At 45.7% G+C, this 12,816-nt stretch overlaps 1 protein-coding gene across 14 annotated transcripts; it reads left to right on the forward strand.

The window, feature by feature from the left end:
* The first annotated feature begins 2,137 nt into the window (after window positions 1–2,137).
* Zbtb18 (zinc finger and BTB domain containing 18) lies at window positions 2,138–10,551 on the forward strand. 14 transcript variants are annotated; one of them, XM_030254851.1, is made up of 6 exons: window positions 2,149–2,382; window positions 3,011–3,128; window positions 3,772–3,879; window positions 4,526–4,609; window positions 6,876–7,563; window positions 7,676–10,551. In XM_030254851.1, exons 4-6 carry the CDS (start codon window positions 4,597–4,599, stop codon window positions 7,683–7,685), a joined length of 711 nt encoding a protein of 236 aa, XP_030110711.1. In that variant the 5' UTR covers window positions 2,149–2,382; window positions 3,011–3,128; window positions 3,772–3,879; window positions 4,526–4,596; the 3' UTR covers window positions 7,686–10,551. The 14 variants fall into 14 exon arrangements, with proteins under 14 accessions (NP_001342030.1, NP_001342027.1, NP_001342029.1 ...); NM_001355101.1 differs by lacking the exon at window positions 4,526–4,609 and having other exon boundaries at window positions 2,138–2,382; window positions 6,876–10,551; NM_001355098.1 differs by lacking the exon at window positions 3,772–3,879 and having other exon boundaries at window positions 2,138–2,382; window positions 6,876–10,551.
* Window positions 10,552–12,816: the final 2,265 nt, after the last annotated feature.

A 12,816-nucleotide genomic window follows, 5' to 3' on the forward strand; every position in this document is an offset into this window, starting at 1 on the left:
ACTGTGTAAAACCGTTGTTAGAGCTGTGATTTCGTTCTGGATGCCATAAAACTGAGTCTAAGTTTTGATGGATAATCTGAATCCCAGTTTTCTTACAAATTTATGATTTGATATCCTGACATTAGCAGGTACTTTATATCTATTTATCAAGAGGTTTGTTAACCCCTTATTGTTAGCTTTTAATTGGTGAAACATGGCTTTATAAATATAAACATCTTTTTCCTTTTATCCTCTTGAATTCTCCATGAAACATATAGATTTCTTTTTATGTTTCTTTCTTTTTCTTTCTTTTTTTTTTTTTTTTAAGTATTTCATTCATCTAGAATACTGGTAGGCACATGAGGTGGCTCAAGCCTTTAATCCCAGCCCTTGGGAGGCAGAGGCTGGCAGATCTGTGTGAGTTCAAGGCCAGCTTAGTCTACATGTGAGTTCCAGAACAGTAAGGACCATCTAATGCAGAGACCCTGTCTCAAACAGCCAAATCAAACTACAACAAACACCACCTGTAAACTCCCAAAATGTCTAAACAAATTGAGAGTGGGTCTTTCTTCTGGGAAGCACGGGGGGGGGGGGGGTAAGAAATTCGGGTTGAATCTGAGGATGCCCCTGAGGCCCGCCCTCCCCCCCCCGCCCTCCCCCCCCCCCCCCGCCCCCATCCATCATGAGGATTTAAGAGATTTGAGGAAAGAGTAGAAACCATTACTGTTTCCAACAGAATATCAAAGTTTTGGGAACTTGGCGTAGTATGTGTGTTCATTAGCAATTCAATATGTCTGATTTGCCCACACAATTACTTTCAACTTCTTTACTAGTTTGTCCTGGAAGAAAGAGAAAGCAGATTTTGCTCAGCTGCAAGGTTTCCTGGTGAGTTGGTTAGCAACCAGGCTTGCCAGTCAGCGTTCACATAGCAAACAGTAAACACATTTCATTTAGACAATTACTAGTGTGTTGACTTCCTCGCTATGCACTTTTCTTATTGTCTTGAATCATTCTCTCCCCTGCTTGTTACTCAACTTTTTACTTGTGTGTTATTCTTGCCTTCCATTATCTTGAGGGCAGAAATTTTCTACATTTCCTCTTTGCTGGTTAGGCACAAAGAACAGGTAAGGAAGAAGTTTATCTGAAGGGAGAGAGGTGCAACACAAAATAAGGTCTCTCCCTTCCTTACAAAGCCGTGGCTCCTTACGCACCAATTAAGGAACAGACTAAAGCGTCTACAAGTATCAATCTCACTGGAAAGGTCTAAGACTGGTCTCGGGGCAGTGTCTTTGCTTGTCACGGAGAGTACAGACGGGACGCGGGGATCGTGAAAAGAAACGCAGCTGCAACTTGAACAGAGGACGCCGGGGAAAGGCGCCTCTCACAGCCGCTAGGAGCTTGTAGCTCGCATGCACCTGGCGACCGACTCGGCAGGCCGGAGGCGGCGCGTCCCTGAGGAGAACGGGGCCTGGGCGAGCACCGCAGGAGGGCCAGACCCAGCGGCCCCAGGCTGGCCCTGGCCAGCTGCGGCCCCGCGCGCTCGGCCTCCCCGGGACACCTGCCCCGAGAAAAAGTATACTTATGGCCGTCGCGGTGCACGCGGACTCGCTCGCTCCACACCCCCAGAGCGCGCTTGTCTCCAGCCGGGAAGCAGGCCCCTCCCCGCGCAGCTGTCGCCGCCGCCTGCGGGCTCCTTTCACTTTCTCACGGCCAAGTCACCCAGAGGGGAGCCACTGCCGCCGCTACTGCCGCCGCCGCCGCCGCCGCGGTCCGCGAGCTCCGCCCCTCCCCGAGAAGACCACGCCCACCCAACAGTCGCCGTCTGCGATTGGCGCGCGCAAGCGGCAGCTCCTGACCGCCACTCCTATTGGTCGAGCTGCCCCGTCAGTCCCGCCGCTTCTCCGCCCTCCCGGAACACCGCGCTTCTACTGGGCGCCACCGAGGCCGGGGGCGGGCCAGAGACCGGGGCCCGCCGCTTTCGCTCAATCGCTGAGCGGCCGGCAAGGGGCGGCCCGGTCGGGCGGGGCCACATCTGGGCCGCGCCGCCGCGTGCGTGCGTGTGCGTCGTCCGCCCCCCGCCCGCGCCCCGCCCGCCCCGCCCCCCGGCCCGGCGCCGCGCTCGCCCGCCCGCCCGCCCGCTCCCGCCCGTGCGTCTGGCAGGCTGCGGCCGCCGCTGGGCTGCTGCCATGGGGAGCCGTTGAAAGAGTGGGGCCCTGTGGCTCGGCCGCGCGCCTCAGGCTGCCAGCGCGGGCGGGGGGCGGCGGGGGCGCGCGGGGCCCGGGCCGGGGCCGGCGGGCGGGCGGGGGCCGGCGGAGGACGCCCACAAGTCCAGCGGCGGCGGCGGCGGCAGAGGAGGAGGAGGAGGAGGACGCGGCGGGGACGCGGCGACTCGGGCCGCTCCGTGTGAGTCCCCGCGCCCGCCCTGCCCCGCTGCCGACCGTGGGCTCCCGCCGGGCGGAGTTAGTTAGTGTGGCGGAGGGCAGGCGGTGCGGGCTCGCCTCGCCTCGCCTGGCCGCGCTCCCCGGCCGGTGCAGCTGCGGCGCGGGGCGGACTCGGTGCAGCTGCGGCGGCGCCTCCCGGTGCGGAGGGCGGGCGGGCGGGCGGGGGAGGGGGCCGGGCCGCCGCAGCTGCAGCGCCCGGGACGGCCGCGGCTCCGGGGCCGGTGCAGCTGCAGGGCCGGGGGAGGGGGAGGGCGCGGCGCCCGGGTTGCGGTTGCCGGGAGGCCCCGGGGGCTGGCGCGCGGCGGCGGCGACGGGGGAGCGGTCGCCGCGCCGCTTCTTGCGACTTTTCTTTTGTTGTTGCCGCGACCGGGGTCTGTTTTCTCGGCCGTTGTGGAAGGTGCTTTCCTGCTGCACCGGCTCTCTGCCCTGCACCTTCTTCCCCGTGGTTTCACCCTTCCTCTTTCCCTGAAGTGCTTTATGCACCGCGAACTGCGGGAAGATTTGCATCTCCTCTCCCACCCCTGAACCTCACACACACACCCGGGGCACCCTGCCCCCACCTCTGAAAAACAAACCCCCTAACCTCACAGAACCTCCGAGGGTCCGCGGTAGCGGTGGACGGGTCGATCCGTGGAGTGGATGTCTTCGGGCCATTGCGGTGCTTGGGACTCATTAAACTGTCACTCACCCCCACCACCACCCCACTGGGTAAACTGGGTGATTAATGTCGGATATAGTGGAATGGGGCGAGGGCATCTGTGGAAAAGAGGGTGTGTGTGTGGCAGGGAAGTAATGTGTCTATCTGCACAGAGTGCCTCCCGAACGAGTTCAGAATTGTGTCATTCACCGCGAAGTTAGAGAAAGTTAGGTTTGTGACTCGTGAGCGAGAGCAGAACACAGTTGGGGTTTTGTTCTCTAGCTCCCTGCCTCTGTTTTCTAAGCGAGCCTAAGTGGTTGTCGCCTGGGTTGGGACGCTTGTGCCTCAGGCCCCAACTTCTTTTTTCTACTCTCCAACCTCCCAAGGGTCGGTGGAGATGTGTCTGATATTCATAGATGTCGCAGCACCTTGCAGGGCACCCAGCGACCCAGCCCCGGTTACATTAACATTACATCAGCCATTAGAAAAGATCCACAAACTGTAGCCAAAAAAAGTTCCCAAAGTCTACACTTGGCCTCCCAACCCTCCTGGTGATCACAACCCCTTTCCCCAAAGTTATAGAGACCAAGGGCAAGACAAAAGTGACTTTTCTGAGCAGGAAGACAAGCTGTGTGGTCAAACAACCATTCTAAGTGACTGTAGCAGGTTTTGTCAGTTTATTAATTTGCCTCATTGAACTAAAATACTTTCCAGTATTTCAGAAGTGCAGTTTGAGTTTGTTGATGCTGAAAGTGGAAATTTGCACTAACGGTGGCAGTGTGAACTATTTTCCTGAGAGGTAGATCCAGATAAATTGCTTAGGTAAGAGTAAAACAATAAGGTGAACCACGCTGAAGTAATAGTTCTTAATAAGTCTGCCAACATTTCGGAGATGTCTGCCATTATCTCCGCAGGGGAAGGGGGAAAAACATGCTGTAATAATGTTGAAATGGGACTAGAGATGTCAAATGGGTTGGTTTAAAAATATCCCTAAGCTGCCTTTGAAACTAGACGTTGGAGTTGAATAAAAGTGAATGTGGGTTTCCTGAATAGCACCGAGCTCGAGTGTGCTGTCATATGTAAGCCAGTCCACCAACTTGAGGCAGAAGTGTTGCGATTCCATAAATACAGTAGGACTCCATATGCTGAGCTTTTCAATTTCTTCTGTTAGAAAGTTTGGGGGGAAAAAGGAAGACTTTGAAGTATTTTGTTTATACTAACAGAAGAGAAAAGTTCTCCTAAGAAAAAGCTGGTGGCAGGAGTGTAGAGGAGTAGCATATGGCATTAAAGGAGCACAGCTGGAGGTAGCATTTCCATCTGAACATGATGTCAGAGCAGCTGACAGCCTGCCATCCCTCAGCCTTTTATTCTAACACACAGACAGGGAGTTAGTGTGTGCGGATCTGTGGTGGAGAAGGTATCTCATTCCTCTCCAACATCATCTCCACTTTGCATCTGTCTCTCTTAGTCTGCTTTTTTTCCACCGATGTAACAGACCTGCAGCCAGCAAGACTCCGAGGGAAGGACTTAATCAAGTTTATGTGTCCTAAAGGTAGGAGTAGCAGGAGATTAGGCTGAGCATCTTTGTGTTTGGGTGTTTTATTTAATTTTTTTTAAAATCACATTACTTTTCTAATCCACTTTATAAATAATATGTGAAATTGAGCATGAAGTGATGGTCTTACTGGATTGAAAGTCTTGGGCTTGCTTGGTTTACGATTTTATTTCTTCTATTTGAGCAAGTAAATAACTTTAATACACAAAAATATTTCAAGTTTTCAGATGGTAAGAAACGCTCTGGAATATGGCTTTTGGAGCTCACTGTGGATTAAGATGTCTTTTGTTCACTGCTGTTTAGATTCCTTTTGCTTGAGGGGGGCAGAAACAGTAAACTGTCTGGAATCCAGCTTTCAAACTTACACGAGAAGATTATTCTGGTTAAGAAGCTAGGTTGTGTAATTAATTCCACTGTGAAACTTTATTCTTCAAAACATTCGGCAAGCATTACTGAAAGCAGCATACAGCTGTAGTGCTTTTGAAACCGGAGGGTTTTTGTTGTTGGGTTTTTTTTTTGTTTTGTTTTGTTTTTTGTTTTTTAAGAAGGAAGGAAGAAAGAAAGAGAACTTTTGTTCCTAGGAGAATAGTTTGACCAGTTTCCTCATTTCTCTTTTAAATATATATTTAAGAGATCTTTTATTTCAACATAACAATAATTATTTGCAGGAGTTTTTGTGTTAGCGACTAATTTAGAACTTGTAGATGTGAGCTGCCTGAATTGGCCAGACAGCTGTAATCGCACTCCTCTATTCTTAATCTCTTTATCTGGGCAGCAGCTGCCATATGGCCACAGTCAGCTGGATCAGATGTTTATAAGCTTCCTTCTTCGTCCCTCTGTCCTCTCAGCCTCCTAATTTGATCACGGCTACCTTGTGAGCTGCCCTCCAATCTTTATTTTTAGCCCTCTCAAGGATTAGGATTGATGTTAGCTGTAGGGCACTTAAAGTGATTGTATTGTAAATCTTGGTTTATTCTATTGGTGGTGTCTTTCTTTCAGAAGGTATCGGGGTTAGGATGAAAGTTTCACTGTGTCTCAGCATAGTGTGGAGGAGAGAAGTAGTTTCTGAATAGTAGCTTCATATCCATCCAAGATGCACTTGCAGAGGTAGATGTTGGCGAGCTCTGCCTTTGGTCCCAGGATGGGGAAGTGGGCTCCGCTGATCTTAAGAGAGTTTTAGCCACTACAGATGAATTTTGACTGATCTTTGCCTTCCCTTCTTTCACCCTCTCCCTTGCCAAAAAACATGGGAAAGATGCATAATTGGAAGAATAGAAGGTACTGGGAAAACAAAATAGATCAGGTTATTATTGAAACAAAGTATTTTCTGTTGGATACCTGAGGCAGAGCCAGAAAAAAAAGTTTTATTTATTTTATTTTTTCTAGGAAGGCTTTAAAAAATATTTAACTTACAAAGTTTTTGCACCTCATTTTACAGTGGTAAAAGTTTGATTAATTTTAATATGAAGTTCCTTTTGCCCTATAGCAGATCAAAGTTCAGATGAAAATGTTCAGAGTTAACAGACTCTCTGGTTGCTAATGTTGTTGAGGTAGAGGATCTACAAAGAAACAGGACCCCCCCCCCATTCATTTTTAAAATGTTTGGATTTGTTCATAGTAAAGATGATCTTTCCCATCTGTCGGTACAGTTCTGCTCCTCTGTGTGTGTAGTACCTGCAGATCTTACCGCACCAACATCTGTTCTTATACACAGGGCTTTTGTTGTTGTAACACTCTGACTTTAAAAGTAAGTTGTTTGCTGATTTCTGCACTAATTATGCAATTTCATTTTTTTTCCCCTTCATTTCAGCCAAATGTGTGTGTTCAGTCTGTGCTTTCTAAGTAGTTGGGTATCAGACGTGTTACAAAGAATGGCTGGACATGTCTTCTTGACTCTTCCAGAATTTGTGTGGGACTTTGCCTGATATTATGAGTTCTTTCCCTTTGAAGTTAAAGCTCTCTTTTAGGTTTTGTAGGATGTCATTTGATGAGTTGTTGGTTAAATTTCTGGAAGAGGTCTGAGTTCTTGTTCTAAGTCATAAGCTAAAGGAAGCTTTAAACTTGACCAGGAGTTATGAGTGGGGTGAGCAAAGCCTTGGTGATTGCATTTAGGTTGAATGTGTGGCTTGGGAGTCCTTGGGGTGTGAGCCTGATTTAAAATTCAGACATGTAACTCTCCACCACTAAGGCGGATATTTTTTAAAGTGGCGACTAGAGTCTAAATTCCTGACTAGGCTCTAACGAGAAACTCCTCTTTCCCCAGGTTATGAAGACAGTATGGAGTTTCCAGACCACAGCAGACATTTGCTGCAGTGTCTGAGCGAGCAGAGGCACCAGGGCTTTCTTTGTGACTGCACTGTTCTGGTGGGAGATGCCCAGTTCCGGGCACACCGAGCTGTTCTGGCTTCATGCAGCATGTATTTCCACCTCTTTTACAAGGACCAGCTGGACAAAAGAGACATTGTTCATCTGAACAGCGACATTGTGACAGCCCCCGCTTTCGCTCTCCTGCTTGAATTCATGTACGAAGGGAAACTCCAGTTCAAAGACTTGCCCATTGAGGACGTGCTAGCAGCTGCCAGTTATCTCCACATGTATGACATTGTCAAAGTCTGCAAAAAGAAGCTGAAAGAGAAAGCTACCACAGAGGCGGACAGCACCAAAAAAGAAGAAGATGCTTCAAGTTGTTCGGATAAAGTCGAGAGCCTCTCAGACGGCAGCAGCCACATGGCAGGTGACCTGCCCAGTGATGAAGATGAAGGCGAAGATGACAAATTGAACATTCTACCCAGCAAAAGGGACTTGGCAGCTGAGCCTGGGAACATGTGGATGCGATTGCCCTCAGACTCAGCAGGCATCCCCCAGGCTGGCGGAGAGGCCGAGCCACACGCCACAGCAGCTGGAAAAACAGTAGCCAGCCCCTGCAGCTCAACAGAGTCTTTGTCCCAGAGGTCTGTCACCTCCGTGAGGGATTCGGCAGATGTTGACTGTGTGCTGGACCTGTCTGTCAAGTCCAGCCTTTCAGGAGTTGAAAATCTGAACAGCTCTTATTTCTCTTCACAGGACGTGCTGAGAAGCAACCTGGTGCAGGTGAAGGTGGAGAAAGAGGCGTCCTGTGATGAGAGTGATGTTGGCACTAATGACTATGACATGGAACATAGCACTGTGAAAGAGAGTGTGAGCACTAACAACAGGGTACAGTATGAGCCAGCCCACCTGGCTCCTCTGAGGGAGGACTCGGTCTTAAGGGAACTGGATCGGGAGGACAAAGCCAGCGATGATGAGATGATGACCCCAGAGAGCGAGCGGGTCCAGGTGGAAGGGGGCATGGAGAACAGTCTGCTTCCCTACGTCTCCAATATCCTGAGCCCCGCAGGCCAGATCTTCATGTGCCCCCTGTGCAACAAAGTCTTCCCCAGCCCCCACATCCTGCAGATCCACCTGAGCACGCACTTCCGAGAGCAGGATGGCATCCGTAGCAAGCCTGCCGCCGATGTCAATGTGCCCACGTGCTCCCTGTGTGGGAAGACTTTCTCCTGCATGTACACCCTCAAGCGCCACGAGAGGACTCACTCGGGGGAGAAGCCCTACACGTGCACCCAATGCGGCAAGAGTTTCCAGTACTCGCACAACCTGAGCCGTCATGCCGTGGTGCACACCCGCGAGAAGCCCCATGCCTGCAAGTGGTGCGAGCGCAGGTTCACGCAGTCCGGAGACCTGTACAGACACATCCGCAAGTTCCACTGTGAGTTGGTGAACTCCTTGTCGGTCAAAAGTGAAGCGCTGAGCTTGCCCACTGTCAGAGACTGGACCTTAGAAGATAGCTCTCAAGAACTTTGGAAATAATTTTATATATATATATATATAAATAATATATATATATATATATACATATATATACATAGATCTCTATATAGTTGTGGTACGGTCTAAAAGCAGTCTTGTTTCCTGGAACTGAAAAGTTGGGATCTTAACTTGTTTTTGCACTTTAGAATAATAGCATGAGAATCTCACTAATTTAGCATTCTGATAAAAGAAACTAGAGCAAGTCACAAGTAGAGAGCTGTCTTTCTTTTGAGGGTTAGGCCAAGTTAGCCAATAAAACCTTCTCAACAAATGGTTCTGTCACAAACGCTTTCACATGGCTTACTTTTGTACACACTGCATTGTCTTGAGCGCTTTCCCTGTGCTCCACACTGTTTTGTTTTGTTTTGTTTTCAGAGTAGAAATCCCCTCCAGTTTATTAGCCTCTTTATATGTCTCAAATTGCATGAATATTTTCTGGCTGTTGGAAACCTGAATGCTTTTAGACCCAAATGGAAAATTTCTGAAATGCTGGATTATCTATTTTTAAACAAGCAGTTGACTTAAAACTTTGTGTGGCAACTTCTGGTTTTCTGATGGTCCCCAGTGAGAGAAATCTGACAGTACACTGGGTCACTGGGACTGTCTCTGTGAAGGTTTGCTTGAGATGAAAAAGGATATTGCAGCTTCAGCAGTGTTGAACTGTGTGTTTAAAATGTGAATTACTGTTCTTGTATACTGTAATTGATTACACGGGCTGGGGGGGGTGTCAAAGAACTTGACAGGTTGTGTTGATGCTCTTAGTTGAGTCTTGAAAAGTAAATATTAACGCTACAGAAATGCATGAGTTTCAATATATTTTTTGTCTTTGTTTGCATTGTATAACTTTAACGAGTGAGTTTAAAATTATTTAATTTCCTTAGAAAAATAGCACCATTTGGGAAAAAAACTGGTGTTACGAAGAACATAAATGCACTGTCTTTATTTTTATTTTTATTTTATATAATTTAAATTGACTTTTCCCACGTCTTTAAGTTTGAAACTGTTAAGCTGAATAAAAACTTAAGCTGCAAATTGATAACTTCGCTACATTACAAGGAACATATAAATGTTTACAAACGGCTTAAAGAATTGCATGTGCAGTGTGCATTCATACCACACTTGTAATTGCACAGAACCCATGCCAGCTCAGAGTTTAGGTGTACACACGTACCCAGCCGAGTGTTTTTAGAATAACTACTGCACAAATTGACAATAGGTCATAGGTCATTCTCTCTCTCCCTCCTTTTTGCTTCCCCTTTCTTTTTCTCCCCTATTTCCTTTCCTTCCCCCTACCCCCTAACTCATGAAAAGATTCTATGGACTGAAAAAGCCCCAGGCTGAAAGGACTGAACCGCCTTGATTGACATGGGGAGGGGGGTTAGTAGACTGTGTATCGGCAGCAGAGGCTGCAGCCCGATGTGTGGTTCTGATGGCCAGCGCGGGGCAGAAGCGTTTTGCACACTGTTTGTTTTCCTGTCTTGCACTTACAAATAAGGTCTATGGGAGTAGCATGGGAAACAGTGGTTGTTTTTCCCTTTTTCTTTTTTAATTGCTTTTGTTTAAAATTTGATCGCCTTAACTACTGTAAACATAGCCTATTTTTGTGCTTAAGATACTGAATGGAAAACTCCATTGTGTGTTGCTGGACTGTTTTGGAAATATTTGGTCAAATGTATGTTAATTTGGCTGTAATGGCATTTAAAGCAAACAAACAAACAAACAAACAAAGCTGTGAAAATGGCCTTGGAGCATTATCTTTAGTTACTTGAAGAGTTTCTAGTTTTTTTTTTTTTAATACAGTTTATGTTAAAATAATCTTTATTAATCTAGAGGAGACAATCAATGTCTGTGGAAGAACGGACTTTTTTGGATTTTCTTTTTTAATGGTCATTGTGAGTGATTGCTCTTTCTTTTACTTAGTTTCACATTCTTCCTTTGTTCTAAATCTTAGACTGACATCTAGCTTTGACAATCATAGTATGTTTTATTTCCTGAGGGGGAATAACTTATAATGCTGTTTAGTTTTGTACTATTGGTGTGTTGGTGAATTTTTAAACTGTGTGCTAACTGCAATAAATTATATGAACTGAGAATTCCTTGTGTGCTTTTTGTATTATAGTCGCACAACAGATTTGGAGTTAGTATAGTGCATGACGTCTTCATTTTAATGTCAAGTTTTATTCAGCTTATGAAGTATTAGACTGCTTTAGGGTCACCCAAATGGAAATGTGCACATTCTCACTATTTAAGGAGACACTAAATGCACATTGAAAAATATAACCCATCTCTAGTGTAGATCAAGACTGTTGAGATAATTCCCTAGAAATTATAAATGCAAAGAACTTGAAGTGGCAAAGGTAGGTTTTCATAATACAACTACTAACCCATACACAATACAAGTCACTTTTCATGCGAGATTTTATCCTAAGTTGATTGGTCAAATCCATTCTCCCATGTTCTGGCTTTAAGTGGAAAATTGAAGGAGACCGGATGTCTTAATTTGGAAGACTGCTTGGCTAATGAGTGGAAGTCTAGGCAATTGAATTAGCAGGCATTCAGTTGTTCAAGATGAGCTGTGTATGTCTGTTCTTCTTACCAGCACTCAAAAGATCTTAGTGTTTGAGTTCAAATTTTAAAACATTTAAGTAATGCACCATTAGAGCTGTCCTTCCCCTTTGTCATTGCCCCCTCCTCAATTTTTTGCCTGTCTTGTTGGGTTTGTGTCTGGTAAGGGCTGACTGACTCTTGGAATTCACAGAACACATGGATATACAAGGACTTCGGCACACTGGCCCTAGATAGCAGTGGGGCCCAGGTCCTGAGGTTGTATAAATACTAAAATCTTCAACTATCCATAAATCCTAATCCTACAGACAAATATGGAAATAATAATTTTCCATTACTACTGTCAAAGATAATTACACCAAAAAGCCCACAGTAAGATTAACTTTTTGGTGTGTGTGTGTGTGGGAGGGGAGGTGTCCAGAGTATAAAACATGCCATTTAGAAGCTCTTCGATGGCTTTGGCTAGAAACACACAAGATTTTTATCATAGAGTACAATAAAAATTTCCAGCTTGGAATGATACATTCTGCTTTTAATGGAGGAAATAATACAACTAACACACCTCAAAATTGGCTTTAAACAACTGAACATTGCACATGAAGGGGCAATTTTCATTTGGTCTCTACATAGCTATTCCCTGAGCAGCTAGCTAGTGAGAGACTCTTCCCATTTTCCTGTGAGTTAAAGCTTTCTGAAGAGACTGAGGGCTTATGTATCATTCAGTCTCATGATTGTCTTCATTTTAAGTGAGCACTACCCTAGCAGGCTTCACAGGATAGACTCAACAGCATTCTGACTATGATTTAGAAATAACGTATTACAATACCGCACAACAGGCATAGAGTGTTATTACACAAAGGGTCACATTTGGCATGTGATGCACAAGAATCCATTGTTCTCCACTGCACTGAAGAAAGAAAGTTGTCATGCAGTCCGGTTGGAAACCTGTAAAATCAGGCCCTCCTTTGACATCTGGCTGATTCCTAAATACATGCTAAAAATATGGTTTCACTTACTTTTGAAAACATCTGTTTCTTTCAGATAATCAATTAGGCCCTAGATTGCTGTGGGCCCAGCATTGTGTGCTAGCTGTACCCTGGGGAATAGTCAAGGAGTAGAAGACACTAAGGAGGCCGGTTGGGGATTTCCTTCCTAGTTAATTATGCTATCAGATTAATAGGTGAACCAAGTAGAGTTTACCCTTAACGGACTTCACGTGGGCCTCTAAAAACAGGTTTTTGGAAGGTTAGAAAAAGATGAACACTATTTAAAATGATATATTTACTCACATTAAGTATTTTTAAAAAATGCTTGTTTCCCCAAGTAATTTTTTTATTAAACTACTATAAGAGAAATAACAGTATTTTCTTTAACCTTGGATTTCCTAGTTTTACAGATCAAAATACACATAAAATGCATTAAAAAAAAACTTGAGAAACCCCATTTTTAAAAATCAGATACAATTTTTTTTAATCTCAAAATTTCCTGCACCGTTTGCCTATATGTTTTCATTCCTATAACGTTTAAAAATCTTTGAGTTCTAGCCTAACGAAATCGCATATAACTCTGGGTAGGAAAATTTTAACTGTAGATACCGACCTAAATTTTTATTATATTTATTTATTGCAATGTTTGAAACTGCTGATAGAGTGGATGAAGTAAGTGTGAATTCTGAAGTTCAGGACAGAAAAGCTGTGTCACTTTGATTAAAGTCCTCTACCTCTAAAATACTGGAGATAATGTCATCTTAAAAATAAAGCAGTGGCTTGAGGTTTTAAATGCAAATAAATGGC

This window comes from Mus musculus, chromosome 1, assembly GCF_000001635.26.
Source record: "Mus musculus strain C57BL/6J chromosome 1, GRCm38.p6 C57BL/6J".
NCBI classification, from domain to species: domain Eukaryota; kingdom Metazoa; phylum Chordata; class Mammalia; order Rodentia; family Muridae; genus Mus; species Mus musculus.